Source organism: Armigeres subalbatus, chromosome 3 (assembly GCF_024139115.2).
Source record: "Armigeres subalbatus isolate Guangzhou_Male chromosome 3, GZ_Asu_2, whole genome shotgun sequence".
NCBI lineage: Eukaryota > Metazoa > Arthropoda > Insecta > Diptera > Culicidae > Armigeres > Armigeres subalbatus.
The window spans coordinates 246,813,663-246,829,100 of record NC_085141.1 but is presented as its reverse complement, the minus strand read 5'-3'; the positions used below and the strand labels follow the sequence as shown (position 1 = coordinate 246,829,100).

Sequence of the window (15,438 nt, the reverse complement as noted above, 5' to 3'; positions counted from 1 at the left end):
TGATTCACGTCTAATATTGTATAAATTTAGGCTATATCACGCGTGGAGCTACGCTAATAATGATGTTCCATTTATGTGCATGATTTTTAGTGTAAATTTCAGTGAATTTTTCTATCTGTGTAGAGCTGGCTCATTTCTCAAAATTTCTAATTTTTCTGTGAAATTTTATTTTGATATTGACTCGTGGAATCCAATGATGCCATACTAAACATATTTTCTCGGTCACTCTGATGTCTTTCGAATAATTTCCCAATGAACTTCTATTCCATATCTCGAATATGCTTCAGTCAATGGTCCTTTCATAAGCGACTCATAGAAGAATGAATGTATTATAGATCAATTATCATTTTGGAGTTCGGATCATTCGATTTATCCAATTAACCAAATTATTAATGATGTATGATATAATATCCCATTAGGTCCATTGGGTTGATATGACAATTGTTATTTGTACAAGCTACTACAGACTTTTTAGTTAAAAAAATTATGTTAAGCTTTTTAATGGAATGTCTTTACTTGTCATAAGACGAGTTTGTACCTTCCCATTTAATTCCACCACTTGATTGTACCTTGACAGATACGTATTTCGACCTCAACAGTGAGGTCGTCTTCAGTCTTTCGTACTTGACTCGACTTAGGTTATACAAAACTTTTAGGTTTTAAAAAACGTCCTAGAAGTCGTAATGTTTGAACTACTTAATCATTCAAGTCCGTGAACCCAGTGCTTCTAAGGCCCTACAAAAAAAGTAATAGGGTCGGTGTACCAATTGTCGCCATACATAAGAACAACTATTTTTTAAAAAATAAGTAAAAGGCATGTGGGTGGACTTTATATATCAAGCGAAAGGTTTTACTTCATGCTCCTTAGAACAGCTGTGAAAACCACAATAAAATTTGTTATTATCCTCAAAATTGATTAATCCATAATAGGAACCCATGCACCAGTTGTGGCACTATTCTTAATTTTGGTTCCTTATTTGGCAAATCCCATTGTTTTCTTATGGGACTGGCCAAATAGGGACCACTAGTGCGACAACTGGTGCAAAGAACGTGAAAAATTAAGCAAAATCAATTTTTACAATTATGCTTTGCTTGTTTTGGAGGAAATCAAAGGTGTTATCGTGTCATATGAATATGCTTTATCGATATGAACTTGGTTCACGGTGATTTGATTGGTCATTTGGCATATAAAGCACTAGTGCGACAACTGGTGCTATAGCCACAACTGGTACACCTAGCCTAGTCATTGTGCAGCTTGATGTTGACTCAAGATAATTTTGGGTACCTTGTCTCTTAGATCTCATTTTAATGGAAATTAGGATCATATACTTATTTCATCGGATTGGGTACATACCGATGATGAGGACATTACAATTGTCATGATTGGTCACCCGAGAAGTCGTGGGTTGAACTTGAGAGCAATCACTGGCTTAACGTTCAGGATGACCCATCTTATCTGAGTGTTCAGAATGATTCAAACATTTCAACTTCATTTGCATGCTCTTAGAATCGAAATCTTCCCAAGGTTTCGGATAACTGAGTTTTCAGGGTCAGTCAAATTTGAGCTCCCATATTTTTTTCTGTAAAACCAATATCTAGATGAACAATTTTACTGAAGAAAATGGTGGTCTAGCTTTCTTTTGTGATTTAATAGACAATCTTAAACGCTGCGCATATATGACCCATCCGTCCTGAAAGGTTTGAGATTTGTTTTGGAATTCAATTTCAGTCGTTATTATAACACTATTTATTACCCTAGATTGTTTTAGGAATTGGAGTGTTTTTTTTTTTGGAATACTGCCACTTTTTTTCATATCGCAGGACTCTTCTTAGTTCTAAGACCCTTTTAGCATTTTATTTAGAATTTCATGTTGATTTTTAAAATGCAAACTTCTCTATGTCATAACCTTTTTCATACGCACTACTAGAATTTTGTGCATTATTGATCGAAAAATTTAATAATGCACCTAAATGTTCTAATTAGGTGCATTATTGAATTTTTCGATCAATTAGCCTAATTGTTCAATATCATAAGAACTAGGCTTCTTAATCCTAAATAATTGCCTACATTTATTGCTTGGATTAATTTTAAAGTCCCAGTTGTTCCTAATTTTCAAGAATAATTATTCTGGAGTTGCAAGGGAAACCCTTCAGAATATTTAGAAGAAATTCTTCGGAGTCTCCACGGAAAAATCTTCAGTATTTCAACGACTTTTTTTTCGAAATTCTGTGGAAGAGTTCCTAAAAAAGGTTCGGTAGAAATTTTGAAGAACTAGAAGAATCCGTAGAAGGATCCGAAATGCATATTTACGATGAAAATTCCAATAAACATCAAATTCCGAAGAATTTCCAGTATAAATTAGAAAAAAAAATCCAGCCTACTTTTTTACACAATCTCTAAAGATTTTTTTTCAAAATCCTAGGCAACTTTAATGAATCTTCAAAGGAAATTCTTCTAAATTTCCAATGGATTTTTTTTTCGTTTTTCAAAAAAAAAATCTTAGAAATTTTCAGCAGTTTTTTTAATTTCCAAAAGAAATTATTTGGAATATATCAACATATTTCCGATGGAAATTCCTAAGATTTTCCAGTAGAAAATCGAAAAAAAGTTCATCTAAAACACCAATAATGAATTTCCCGAGGATATTCTGATGTTTTTACAAGTGGAAATAACGAAAAAATTGCACTTTTGTAGTACTTGTGAAGATTGTACTTTAGAAGCAATTCCAATAGGAATTCCGTAGAAAATTAAATCAAAATTTTAAAGAATTTATGATGTGAAAATTCCTTAAAATTTTTAAATCATTTCTTGTGCTTCTTTGCATGGTAAAGATTAAAAGCAATGTTTAGCTTAACCTACAAAGAAATCAAAATGACTTTCCGAAGAAGAATGAATTTCCCATGAAATTTTGAAAGAATTTATGGTGCAAATTAAAAAAACATGAACCTTGAGAATTCTAAAGATTTATTCTTTGAAAAACCAAAGTATTTTTTGAAGATAATCCATAGCCTCTTCCGTGGAAATTCTAAATAAAGCCTCGAATAAAAAAATATTTGGAAAATTTAAAAAATGTGATAGAATTCACAAAGAGCGTAAAAAAATTCATTTCAAAATTCCAAATTTGAAAACAAAAAATCAACGGTAATATCAAAGTGTTTCATGTGGCATTGGCTATTTAATTTCTCATGAAAATTCAGAGAATTTTTTCTTGAAAAAATTAGAAGTCTTCTTCTTCTTCTATGGCTCTATATTCCAACTGGAAGTTGGTCTGCTTTTCAACTTAGTTTATTCTATTAGCATTTCCTCAGTTATAAATTGAAAGTTTTAAATGCCAGCCATTGTACGATTATATATCTTGTGTAGCAAGTACGATGGATACATTATACCTAGGGTGTCGACAATGTTTGAAACCCGAAAACATCCTAGACAGGAACGAGAATCGAACTCGTCATCTCCGGATTGGCAATCCTACGCCTTTGCTCGTAAGGCTAACTGGAGACTGAACATTTTGAAATGCGCTCCCTAAAATGTTCGTAAAACTTATTTTGGAAATGAAAAAGAATTTCTGGTGAAGATTCGGAAGAACTTGTCGAAGAAATTCATTAGAATGTAAAAAAAATATGAAAATATGAACATTTTTTCCACCGAAAATTATTATTATATGTATTTCCCACGAGACTGTTTTGAATTTTCAGACAGAATTCACATGGAATTTTTTTCGGCATTTACACTGGAGATGTTTTGTTTTTTTTCATGACCAATTTGTAGCAAAACTTACAAGCAAAATTTTCCAGAGAGAATTGTTCAAAAAACATTCTGAATGCTAGCACTTTATCAGGATTGTATGAAGTAAGGTCAAAGTTTTCACGGGAATTTTTTTTACTGGATTTTTTCCTGAATATCCACAAGAAATTCTTTTGAAGATTTTTCTTGAATTATTGTAAAAACATGAACAGTTTTCAAAATTGTAGCTGTAGTCCGCTGATGCAAAAGTGTCGGCGGCGTGATGCCAAAAACCATCTGCGGCGGAATTTTTAAAAAAATATTTTTTCATTTTTCTTTCCCAAATTTTTTTTGTGGAAATTGAGGTTTCAGTCTCACCTGTTTTTTCGTTTATTTTTTTTTATGGACATAGGATCTAAAGCTAAGTTGGCCAAATAACTCAGATATGCATCGGCGTTGCGACCGACGTTGCGTTACCGGGTTTTCTCGATGCTTAATGCTAAATTCTTTTTAACACTGAGTTGAAAAGACGCTACGTGGGCATCGGCCCTAAGATGCGCTTTGCGTTTAATGATTAAATCATTAAATTTTGATGATTTGTATTTTTTACACCGCTATTGTTATTCCCCAAAAGTTTTTCGTGTAAAAAAAAACCACGTGGTTCGAGAGCAACACCCCCCCTCCCCCCATGTGGCTTATCGTGGTCATTTTCCAAACCCCCCCTCCCCCCATATATGACCACGTGGTTTCTGGACGGCCCCTTATGGTAATACCACATTAGCGAAGATTTACAATGGTTTGATTCTTTTTTTAGTTGCAAAACTTTCGTAAGTTTCTGACAGAGCCAATGGACATTGCTTGCCAGGCTAGTGTGGTTTTTCCTTTTTAGAGCATAATGTGCTAATGTGCATGAAAACCGAAAAAAACGTATAGTATCTTATAGTAGCCGGAATATTTTTAATATTCAACCGTCGGTTTGATCTTATCCAGACTATTTCAATGGGCATGTGTCCTGATGAAGCTATTCGAATTATCGCAAAATTATGTGAGGAAAGACACAGCTATCTCTAATAAATTAAATCAAATTTTTTTAACTTGAAAAACTTAGCAATGGAGTAAGTTTTAGCAGTGCATAGCCTCATTATAGTTATTGGTATTGATTTTCTTCTTTTCTTTCCAGATTTAACTCGAAGACCCAAATATGTGTTTCCGATCAAAATAATTATTTTGTTTTCTAAAATAGATTCAAGCACATTTTAGACAAGCAAATATTCGATTCGGAATTCAATCAGTTTCACATGTTAAATTGCATTTTGTTTATTTTTTTCAGTTTTTTCCACTAATATAAAATTTTGAATTTTTTGTTTAAAAGGTTTAAATACTGGAATTTTCACCTATTCCATATTTACGGTGTAACAAGTTAAAAAATAATTAGAGTATATCTTTCACAATCGTAACCTTCCACAGTGATCGTTCGCTAATTGAGGCACGACCTCACCCCTAACTATCGAATATCGTTAGTTAATTGGGGCATTCTGACAAAGGAAAATTTTACGCGCCAAGAAGTATCGATCCCGCCAAACACGGGAACAAAACGTCAACGCGTATTTCACTTCACGTTTTGACGTTTAACTGCTTTTTAATTGGACGCGCCCCAATTAGCGAACCCCCAACTAAAGAAAACCCAATTAGCGAACGTTCACTGTTTTATGTTAGGTTAGTTCTGAAAAAATATGAACTAAAGATATTTCACTGTTTAAAATATTACAGACAAAATCACGAAGAATAAAAAAAATACTATTGAAAAATAGTAATTTATAGAATTTTCAAATATAAATCTAAACAACTCTTGAATAAGTGTTAAAATATATATTATTCACCATATTCTTCTTCGATTTCTGTGCATCTGAAAATCACAAAAAAATAAAAGGCCGGCTTGGACAATAACTTAAAGTTGAATACATTCATTCAAAAAAGGAATATTTCAATATGTATCGACCACAAGCGGCTTTTGGACTGACTTGTGACAAGAATTTTGAATGTAACCTGACGAAAAAAAAAATCCGGCCAATGTCCTGAATTCCCGGTTTTCCCGGTGCTTTCAATTTCCCGGTTCGGTGGCCCCCATGAGGTGTATCGACGCTGTACCCAACCAGGTGAAGAATGAATCAATAAGCACAGATTATCCTGCTCTATGGCTTTTTCACATACTCGTGATTTTTTACATGTTTACTGTCATAACAGAGCTAGAAGAAAACTCCTAAGAGGCAAAAACTATGTTTCGAGAAAACGCATTTCATTATTTTCTATAATTTCTCGCTATAAAATGTATGGAAATTTTGAGAAAATCCAATGTTTTGCGTATAATCAAATTAATTCTGGAAAAGCTTCTGTAGTATTTGAATTCAACCATAATATTCATCAAATGTCTATAAAAAGTTCGATTTTTTCATGAACTACGGGTTAGTTAGCCTGAACTCTTAGTACAGTTATCAGTCACTTTAGATAGCCAATTACCTCAACTTTTTGTTATTGACATGCAGCCATAAAAGCGTGAGCCATTAGAGTTCGAACTTGTAATGTTTTATGATTTCAATTGCACGGTTCAGACTGTCACAAATCATTCTCAATTAACGTTATCCCAACTCATCTCGCATGTCAAATCCTTTGCCAAGAACATCTTACAAGTACCGCCAGAACACGAATTCAAAATCAAAACAAACAGAACGATTCACCCATTGAGCATTCAAAGGCGTAGAAAGATGCACTTATTCACGCATTCGCCACCCTTACTCGCAACGCTATCAGTTCACTCGCGAGTACGTGCGCCCGGAAACACCATCCTTCTTATGGCTGACCGCCTGATGATAAGTGAGTCAAGTTTAACACTTGAAGCGATTCGTCGGCTATGTGATTGCCGCTAATCAAACCTTCTATTCTATCACTTCACTCGCTCGAGCGGAAAATCACCCATCCCACCACATCCATCGCATCAGGTCCCTTACGTAAAGCTAATGCCATAATCATTAGCTTCGATTGTGTCTCATGCACTGTGGCAGCATCGCACCGACACGCGAACCCTTGAAAAAAGGACACTCACTTGGAAAAAGGCTGAAAATTCCCAACGCACTCAGCATTCACACAACGGCGAACACCGAATGTGATTCACGCACTTGGCTTCCGGAACGAACCCGGCGGCTGCTATACACTTGCAAACTATGCTCTCCTTTACGTTTTCTTCTTTCGCGGACGTGGCCGTCCCTAACTTGACCACGCGTTTCTACGGCCAAGCGGGATTTGTAATTCCTTCCTAGAAGGTAGACAGTTAACCAGCGACTAACTGCTGTCGTTCTCCGTCGGGACGGCTTCGGCCAACCCAGCGCGCGCGCCAACAAAGATGAGCACTTTCTGGTGCGGTTAGAATCTGAGAGGCAAGGCGAGCGGGAGAGAATTCACTAAGGAAAAACTCACTCTCGCTTTGTTTTTGTTAGTATAGCTATAGATATACTAACACTGTATAGTAGGTCGGTTCGATGGCGGAAAGCGATACCACCAATGCTCAAATATGTAAATACGATGTGTACCTTATCGGAATACCAGAAAGATAAAATATTATCTGACATGATTAAGGTGGTTATACAACAAAGCCACAAATCGGCCATCTTGGAAACCGCGTGCTTTTTCTAGTGATTTTTCAAGAGCACAAATTGAGAAAACCACAATGCCCATGGGGATGAAACATTCGTAGATCGTTTCCTTACTCATGCTAAACAATCGACTTTAATTTCAGCATTGTACGACAATTATTACGCTAGATTTGAATATTTGATAATAGGAGTAGAAAATCGTGTGGTGAATTTAAAATTCACCACATGGCTTGATTGTATAATCACCTTAACGTTTGGCTGATTACTAACCAAACCAAAATATTTGAAAACACCGTATGGCTAAAAGAGAGGCTCCCATTGTTTACTCTCTCTTTTGCTACCGTGGGTAGTCAAATTTCGGACAACTTCAAACTTCGGACGCTTAAATTCGATGGAATTTTTTATCGAAATGTTCTATCAAGCTGGATTGAAAGGACATATGGTTCTACTTTATTTTAGTATAGTTACGTTACATTCTAGTAAGCCATATCAATTCAATGCGACGGAATAGTTGAAAGACAGACTGAGCTGTGCAGTGAGAATTGTTTGCAATTATTCTTCTCGGTACTGTGTAATCAGGTGTCCGAAGCAGTAGTGGAATAAGTCGTGATCGTCATAAGACAGAGAGCAAAGCGCATTTGTCTATTTCAGCCGACCAAATGAAACCGTGGTTTCTTTGATCAATTTCAAATGAAAGGCAGTCATGAAAGGATGGTGTGCTCTATTTTAAAATTAAAATTTCTAAATTATGTTGATAGATAAATGCAAATAATAGTGACTAGACGATAAATTAATCATATGCCTTTAATTCACCGGGTTGAAAGTGGTAATAAACACAAAAATAAAGAAGATATTGCACACTTTCATGCCCTGTCACGAAACAAATATGTTTTGAGATTTTTGTAGCATGCCATTCATCCTTCGCGTTTCCATAGATATTGAAAGGGGCAGATATGTAAACATCGCGTGACATCTCTCATTGAAAATGAGAAATTCCAGTACTGGTCCGAAGTTTATTTCTTTGTATCTGAAATATGAATCCAATGCCAGGTGCTATCCAAGGTTTGAATCAAACAGAAGCCGGACATTTTTATAAATTACAAACACTCTTAACAATATCTTGCACATACATGTATTTACCTTAATGAAAAATCCCAAAAGACATACAATATAAATTATTGTGATAGTACGATGAAATTAATAGTAATTACATTAAACTCTATTGTGGTTCACAATAGAATAACATTCAAGACTATTGTTTTCCACCATTAAGCCTATTGTAAATGGCAGTTTTACAATAGAAAGTAGGGGTTGTTATGTATCTTTACAATAAAAAAAATCGTTTTTTTTTCTCGAACAAATTTTTGCCATTACTATTTAATATATTGTAATTCTATTACCGACATTATACTGGCAATAGAATTTATTGTACGTCTGTTGAAATAACAGTATGGAACTTTAATTAGTAAGATATAAAAACAATAGTATTTAATGCTCATCAATAAAATATATTGTATTTTTATGATATTCTATTGCACTGCCCATGATCGCATATTTGTAACAATTGCATTTTTTGCAATTTTGAGTTAGACTTATGAATTGTCTTAAAATTGTTAGTTCTTTCATCTAAGTTGGTGAAATCTGAAAGTTTGTTCGAAAAATCTTGAAAAAACTACCAAGTTGATTTGTAACATCGAGCATAGTGACCGCATAAATGTAACACTGGAAAATTATTTCACCGGTGTGCCATGTTCGTTGAACAAAAATTGGCACAATTGATTTGCACTCAAATATTAAATGATGCAGATATAGCTGCCGATGATTTTAACTGCAAAAAGTGTTTGTACAATTTTTAGAATTTTTTTGAAAATTAGTTAGATTTCCATACTAATGCATATCACAAACTTAATCGTTCCATTTCTCCCATGCCTACTTATGTCGATTGTTACAAATATGCGATCATGGGCAGTGCAACTCTATTGTATTTTTTATTCGGGTATTTGGGTATATTTTTATTCAAAGATGAATACTATAGTTAATAATTGCGATAATTCCCCGAAAATCAATTTCCCGAATGCAATTTCCCCGAATGCCATTTTCTTCTTTAAAAAGAATGCATTTGCTCGGAATAATGCAATGGTAAATGTGTAAATGTAGGTGTTTACCCAGATAATTAATGTTATTTTTTTTTCTACATGTATCTACAACGGACAACGATGCATAAACTTCGAAGCCTCCCACGGAATGGTAGTCCGAAGCACCTTCTTTCCCCGCAAAAATATTCACAAGGCCACATGGAGATCACCTAACCAAGAAACGGAAAACCAAATCGGCTACTTTCTAATCGACGGTAAATTCTTCTCCGACATCACGAACGTCCGCACTTATCGCAGTGCGAATATTGAATCCGACCACTATCTCGTTGCAGAATGCCTGCGCTCAAAACTCTCGACGGTGTACAACACGCGTCGAAGTCGGACGCCGCGGCATAACATTGGGCTTAACATTGGACGGCTACAATACGGTAGACTAGCCCAAGAATACGCGCAGCAGCTGGAAGTGGCACTCCCAAAGGAAGAGCAGCTGTAGATGGCTGGAGAGATATTCGATCCGCCATTGGTAGCACCGCAATCGCTGCACTTGGCACGGTGCCCCCGGATCAGAGAAATGACTGGTATGACGGCGAATGTGAGCAGTTAGTGGAAGAGAAGAATGCAGCATAGGCGAGATTGCTGCAACACCGCACGAGGGCGAACAAGGCACGATATAAACAGGCGAGGAACAGACAAAACTCGATTTTTCGGAGGAAAAAGCGCCAGCATGAAAATCGAGACCGTGAAGAGACGGAGCAACTGTACCGCGCTAATAACACACGAAAGTTGTATGAGAAGTTAAACCGTTCACGCAAGGGCCACGTGCCACAGCCTGATATGTGTAAGGACATAAGCGAGAACCTTCTTACGAACGAGCGTGAGGTGATCCAAAGGTGGCACGTGAATGGCGATGTGGCACACGAAGATAACGGTATGGTGATGGACCTGGGAGAACGCGCTCAGGACATAATTTTACCGGCTCCGGATCTCCAGAAAATCCAGGAGGAGATTGGACGGCTGAAGATCAACAAAGCCCCTGGGATTGACCAACTACCAGGAAAGCTATTTAAACACGGTGGTGAGGCACTGGCTAGAGCGCTGCACTGGGTCATTACCAAGATTTGGGAGGAGGAAGTTTTGCCGCAGGAGTGGATGGAAGGTGTCGTGTGTCTCATCTACAAAAAGGGCGATAAGCTGGATTGTAGCAACTACCGCGCAATCACATTGCTGAACGCCGCCTATAAGGTACTCTCCCAAATTTTATGCACCAACTAGGCAGGCACCAATTGCAAGGGAGTTCGTGGGGCAGTACCAGGCGGGTTTTATGGGCGAACGCTACACCACGGACCAGGTGTTCGCCATTCGCCAAGTACTGCAGAAATGCCGCGAATACAACGTGTCCACACATCATCTATTCATCGACTTTAAAGCCGCATATGATACAATCGATCGGGACCAGCTATGGCAGCTAATGCACGAACACGGTTTTCTGGATAAACTGACACGGTTGATCAAAGCGACGATGGATCGGGTGATGTGCGTTGTTCGAGTTTCAGGGGCATTCTCGAGTCCTTTCGAAACCCGCAGAGGGTTACGGCAAGGTGATGGTCTATCGTGTCTGCTATTCAACATTGCTTTGGAAGGGATAATACGAAGAGCAGGGAATAACACAATTTTCAATAAGTCCGTCCAGTTATTTGACTTCGCCGACGACATAGATAGTATGGCACGTAACTTTGAGAAGATGGAGGAAGCCTACATCAGACTGAAGAGGGGAGCTAAGCGGATTGGACTAGTCATCAAAACGTCGAAGACGAAGTACATGATAGGAAGAGGCTCAAGAGAAGACAATGTGAGCCACTCACCGCAAGTTTGCATCGGTGGTGACGAAATCGAGGTGGTAGAAGAATTTGTGTACATGGGCTCACTGGTGACTGCCGAAAATGATACCAGCGGAGAAACGCATAGTGGCTGGAAATCGTACGTACTTTGGACTCCGCAAGACGCTCCGAACGAATAGAGTTCGCCGCCGTACCAAACTGACAATCTACAAAACGCTCATTAGACCGGTAGTCCTCTACGAACACGAGGACTCGTGGAGGACCAACGCGCACTTGGAGTTTTCGAAAGGAAAGTGCTGCGTACCATCTATGGTGAGGTGCAGATGGCGGACGGTACGTGGAGGAGGCGAATGAACCACGAGTTGCATGAGCTTCTGGGAGAACCATCCATCGTTCACACCGTGAAAATCGGACGACTGCGGTGGGCCGGGCACGTAGCCAGAATGTCGGACAGTAACCCGGTGAAAATGGTTCTCGACAACGATCCGACGGGCACAAGAAGGCGAGGTGCGCAGCGGGCAAGGTGGATCGATCAGGTGGAAGATGACTTGCGGATCCTCCGTGGTTGGCGACGTGTAGCCATGGACCGAGCCGAATGGAGAAGACTCTTATATACCGCACAGGCCACTTCGGCCTTAGTCTGAATTAATAATTAAGTCTCGTTATGCCTGGCAAGAGTGTCGGGGGTCTACGGCACCTCAGAAATTGGAGACATGAAAGGGTCTGCCTCGTAGCTGAGGTAGGAGCGACATAGGAGCCACCAACCTAGGGTCGCCTTCGGTTTGGTAGACATGTGGTGTCACCCTGTTGCAGGACGGGGTGAACACCATACGGAATGAGGACTGTCTATGTTGTGAAATGGGAGCATGGAGTACCTCCTGCAGGGTACCTGTAGGGTTCTTGCAATCATTCGAGCGGCATAGGCAGGATAGTGTAGGGTCACATGGTGTGCATGGGGAGTACTAGGAGAGTCAAGGCGCATACGTGCAATGTTAAAGAAACATTGATCACAATTCGAACGTTATTGACATCTTGATGCAACTTTTTCGTGCTTTGATGTTTTTCGAATGCCTTTAATGGCACTGAATAGAAACAATGTGCTGTTTGGAAGATGTTTCATGAGCTACTTGGGCTATTAGATACTCCAACGCCACGTTCACTCAGCTTTAGAAAGAAGCTGCTACGTGAACAGCGAACCTAAGATAATCGATATTTATGGAAGCATCACGGAGACCCGTGCGTACAAGGAATACAACGCTGGTTACCGCCATATCATCAGTCTTTTGTGGGTTGATTGAGCATTGATCGCGCAACAACGATAATCTCTCTTATTGACGCTATAGCATCCACGGTATAAACATAAGAATCCGCTAGCCGCAAGTTCGGTCGCGAGATCAGCCGCGTGTACGGCAATTACAAGTGACTAAGGTTGTTACGGTCGGCTAGTTTCACTGTTGGATTTACCACTTCGCTTAAGGCTCTAATCAATCCGATAATGACGATGATTTTATTCGAATCCGCTCTAATACTAATAAAGTTTTGAACTAAATTCAATATTTTGGGGCTATTTACGGACTTACCCTCCATCATGATATATTCATGGCATTTTCATATTAATTTTTCACTTATCAAAACTAGCAATTACTGAGGAATTGCTGGAAAAACACTGAAAACTGCGTTTTTCCTAGGCCGATATTCATATGTTCATCGAACGCATACTAACGTTCGAACGTTCGGATCAAACACATACACACTCACTTGGTTTTTCACTTTTCACTTTCACTTCACTTCACTCACTTTTCCGTACCAATTGCCTCACTATTACAAACAAGCGATACAGTAATTTATTTTCAAAACATTGTGATGGAGTCTTGAGCCTTAAGCCCCAAGCAAGCAAAAAAATCCAGTTGCATGCGAAGATTTGCATTCCCAATAAGAGTCCTCAAGACGAGTACTTGAAAAAATCTAATTAATCCACATAACGGCGATAAAATGTCATAGAATGCAATGCGAAAAGCACATTAGCAAGGTTGAAATAGCATTTTAGGGAGATAGAATCCATTATTTTCCACCAATTGACATTTATTTGCATTAATTTCAAAGTAATGAACAACATCTGCAACTTGGCCGATACAAATGTTTGAAAACAATTAGGGAAACTGTTCCGATCTCCATCTCACTGTACATAGGGGAACTGTACCGGTTTTGGCCATGTTCCTAATTTGGCCAATTTTGCGAATAACTCCAAAAATAAAGCAATTCGCAAGGGTTTTATTAGTTCCAACAAGAGATATATCCCTCACGCTTAAACGCTGCTTTCAACTGTTTGAATATTTTGGAAAAATATGTATTTTTCAGTGTTGGCCAAATTAGGCACTAAGTTGGCCAAAACCGGTGCACTTCCCCTATATCCATTTCATCGCTAAACAAAGAAATACGGCACCAAATTCGTCGCTTCTTTTTGTCAACATGCGTGCTCACTGTTGAAAAAAATCACAAAAATAATAAACAAACCAATTTGCTTTCCATTGCTTTGTTTTTGATGGGATGGAAATAGGAGCAATGAGATGAAGTGGCAAACCGTTCCCCTATGTCTCCCACCTCGTTTTTTTTGTCCAAAAATAATATTTTGAGGGGGCAACAAAAACAAATTCGAACGATTTTGACGATTTCAAAACATCCGAGGAGTTTTATCGATTTTTTTCATTTTATTATTTATTTTTTATTATCCCCCCCTTGACCTCCCGAAGACCAGTAGGACATAATTCAAATTAAATATTTGTAACGCCCTAGGATACTAAAACAACATACTATTGGGAAAGGAAAGATTTAAAAGTCAGGAAAATAAATAGAGGTAATAAACTATAGATGAAGATTGTCGCTGTCGTCACTGGCAAAACATCTTTTGCTGGCGAGGATACGGCACTAAATGTCAACAAAGGAAAAATCAGTACGTTTTGACAGATAGATACCCAACATGTTTGGGGACGATAACAAAGGGAACCGAAGCGACAATCGTCCTCTATAGTTTATTACCTCTATTGGAAAATGCCTTATGTAATAAGCATATTTTGCTTTTTACTTCAAATGTTTCATTAATCATCATAGTGAAGGGCGTCATTTTAAATGGTAGATTTTTTGCCAAGGGCTTTTTCAATCTAGCAGCTAATGGAGTCCTTTTGAATTCCTTCAGTGCAAATAGTAAATCGTCCATCGTCGTTGTCGCCGATAGGGCTGGATCGGCCACACCTTACGTAGGGGCGGAAATGAAATATGCAAACAAGCATTAGACTGGGACCCAACCGGACATCGCAGCAAAGACAGACCCAGAGGCTCATGGCGGCGTAGCCTCCATAAAGAAATTAAAGAAGTCGACCGAAATCTAACTTGGCAACAGGTTAAGGCGATCGCTGGATATCGCCCAGGATGGAGACTTTTTAGGTCGGCTCTTTGCACCACTCGGGGTGTTGTTCATATTGTGATGTATGGCATGGGTAAATTGATTCCGTGTTTCCTATTTCTTTTTTTTTTTTGCAAACAGCTATTTGCTCTTTTACACGATAGAATTGACGTTAATTTACATTCGACTAGACAAAACACAAATTAACTTTATTCGTATTATTCGCGAAGCCAATTATTTGGTAGCCTGGAGCCCCCAGTTTTACGAAGAAGATCAGCAACGATTAACGACAGAAAAACAAGTTTTTCCACCATTGCTTGGGGATACTTTTTGTTCGCTCTTGCGCTAATTGATGAGTTTCCAAGGATTGCGGATTTTTTTTGTTTTTCCCCTAATCAAGTCCAGTACACGCGTCGAAAAAGCGTGTTTCATCGTTTTATTTTTCATTGGCATGTGGGATGTGCTATCGAATGTTGCTTTCCAAAGAAAGATATCTGGGATTGTTTTGCTTCGACGTAGCCTCCGTACTTGGTAACAACTTGTGAAGCACTGTTGCTAACTGTTGCGCTACTTATATGCAAATTGGGAAGCTTTTTTAAAAGTTGATGAATTTCGTTGATATGAATTATTATTACTCAATTTTAAATATAATGGGTAATAAATCATTTAACTTTGGAACAGATTTGTCCTTATTTTTTACTTTCGGTATGGAGGAAAAACGCACTTTTTCTGT

General features: G+C 38.2%; 1 protein-coding gene across 2 annotated transcripts in view; it reads right to left on the bottom strand.

Annotated features, from left to right (window-relative positions):
• LOC134223192 (uncharacterized) overlaps positions 1-15,438 on the bottom strand; it is a 131,913-nt gene that overhangs the window by 54,355 nt on the left and 62,120 nt on the right. The window contains exon 1 of one of the 2 annotated variants that reach the window (XM_062702333.1): positions 6,825-7,066. The exons of the other annotated variant lie outside the window; for it this stretch is intronic. Within the exon in view, the coding sequence (XP_062558317.1) occupies positions 6,825-6,861 (37 nt within the window). The 5' untranslated portion in view covers positions 6,862-7,066. Of the gene's footprint in view, positions 1-6,824; positions 7,067-15,438 lie in introns of those variants that run through there. 2 annotated transcript variants of the gene reach the window in all.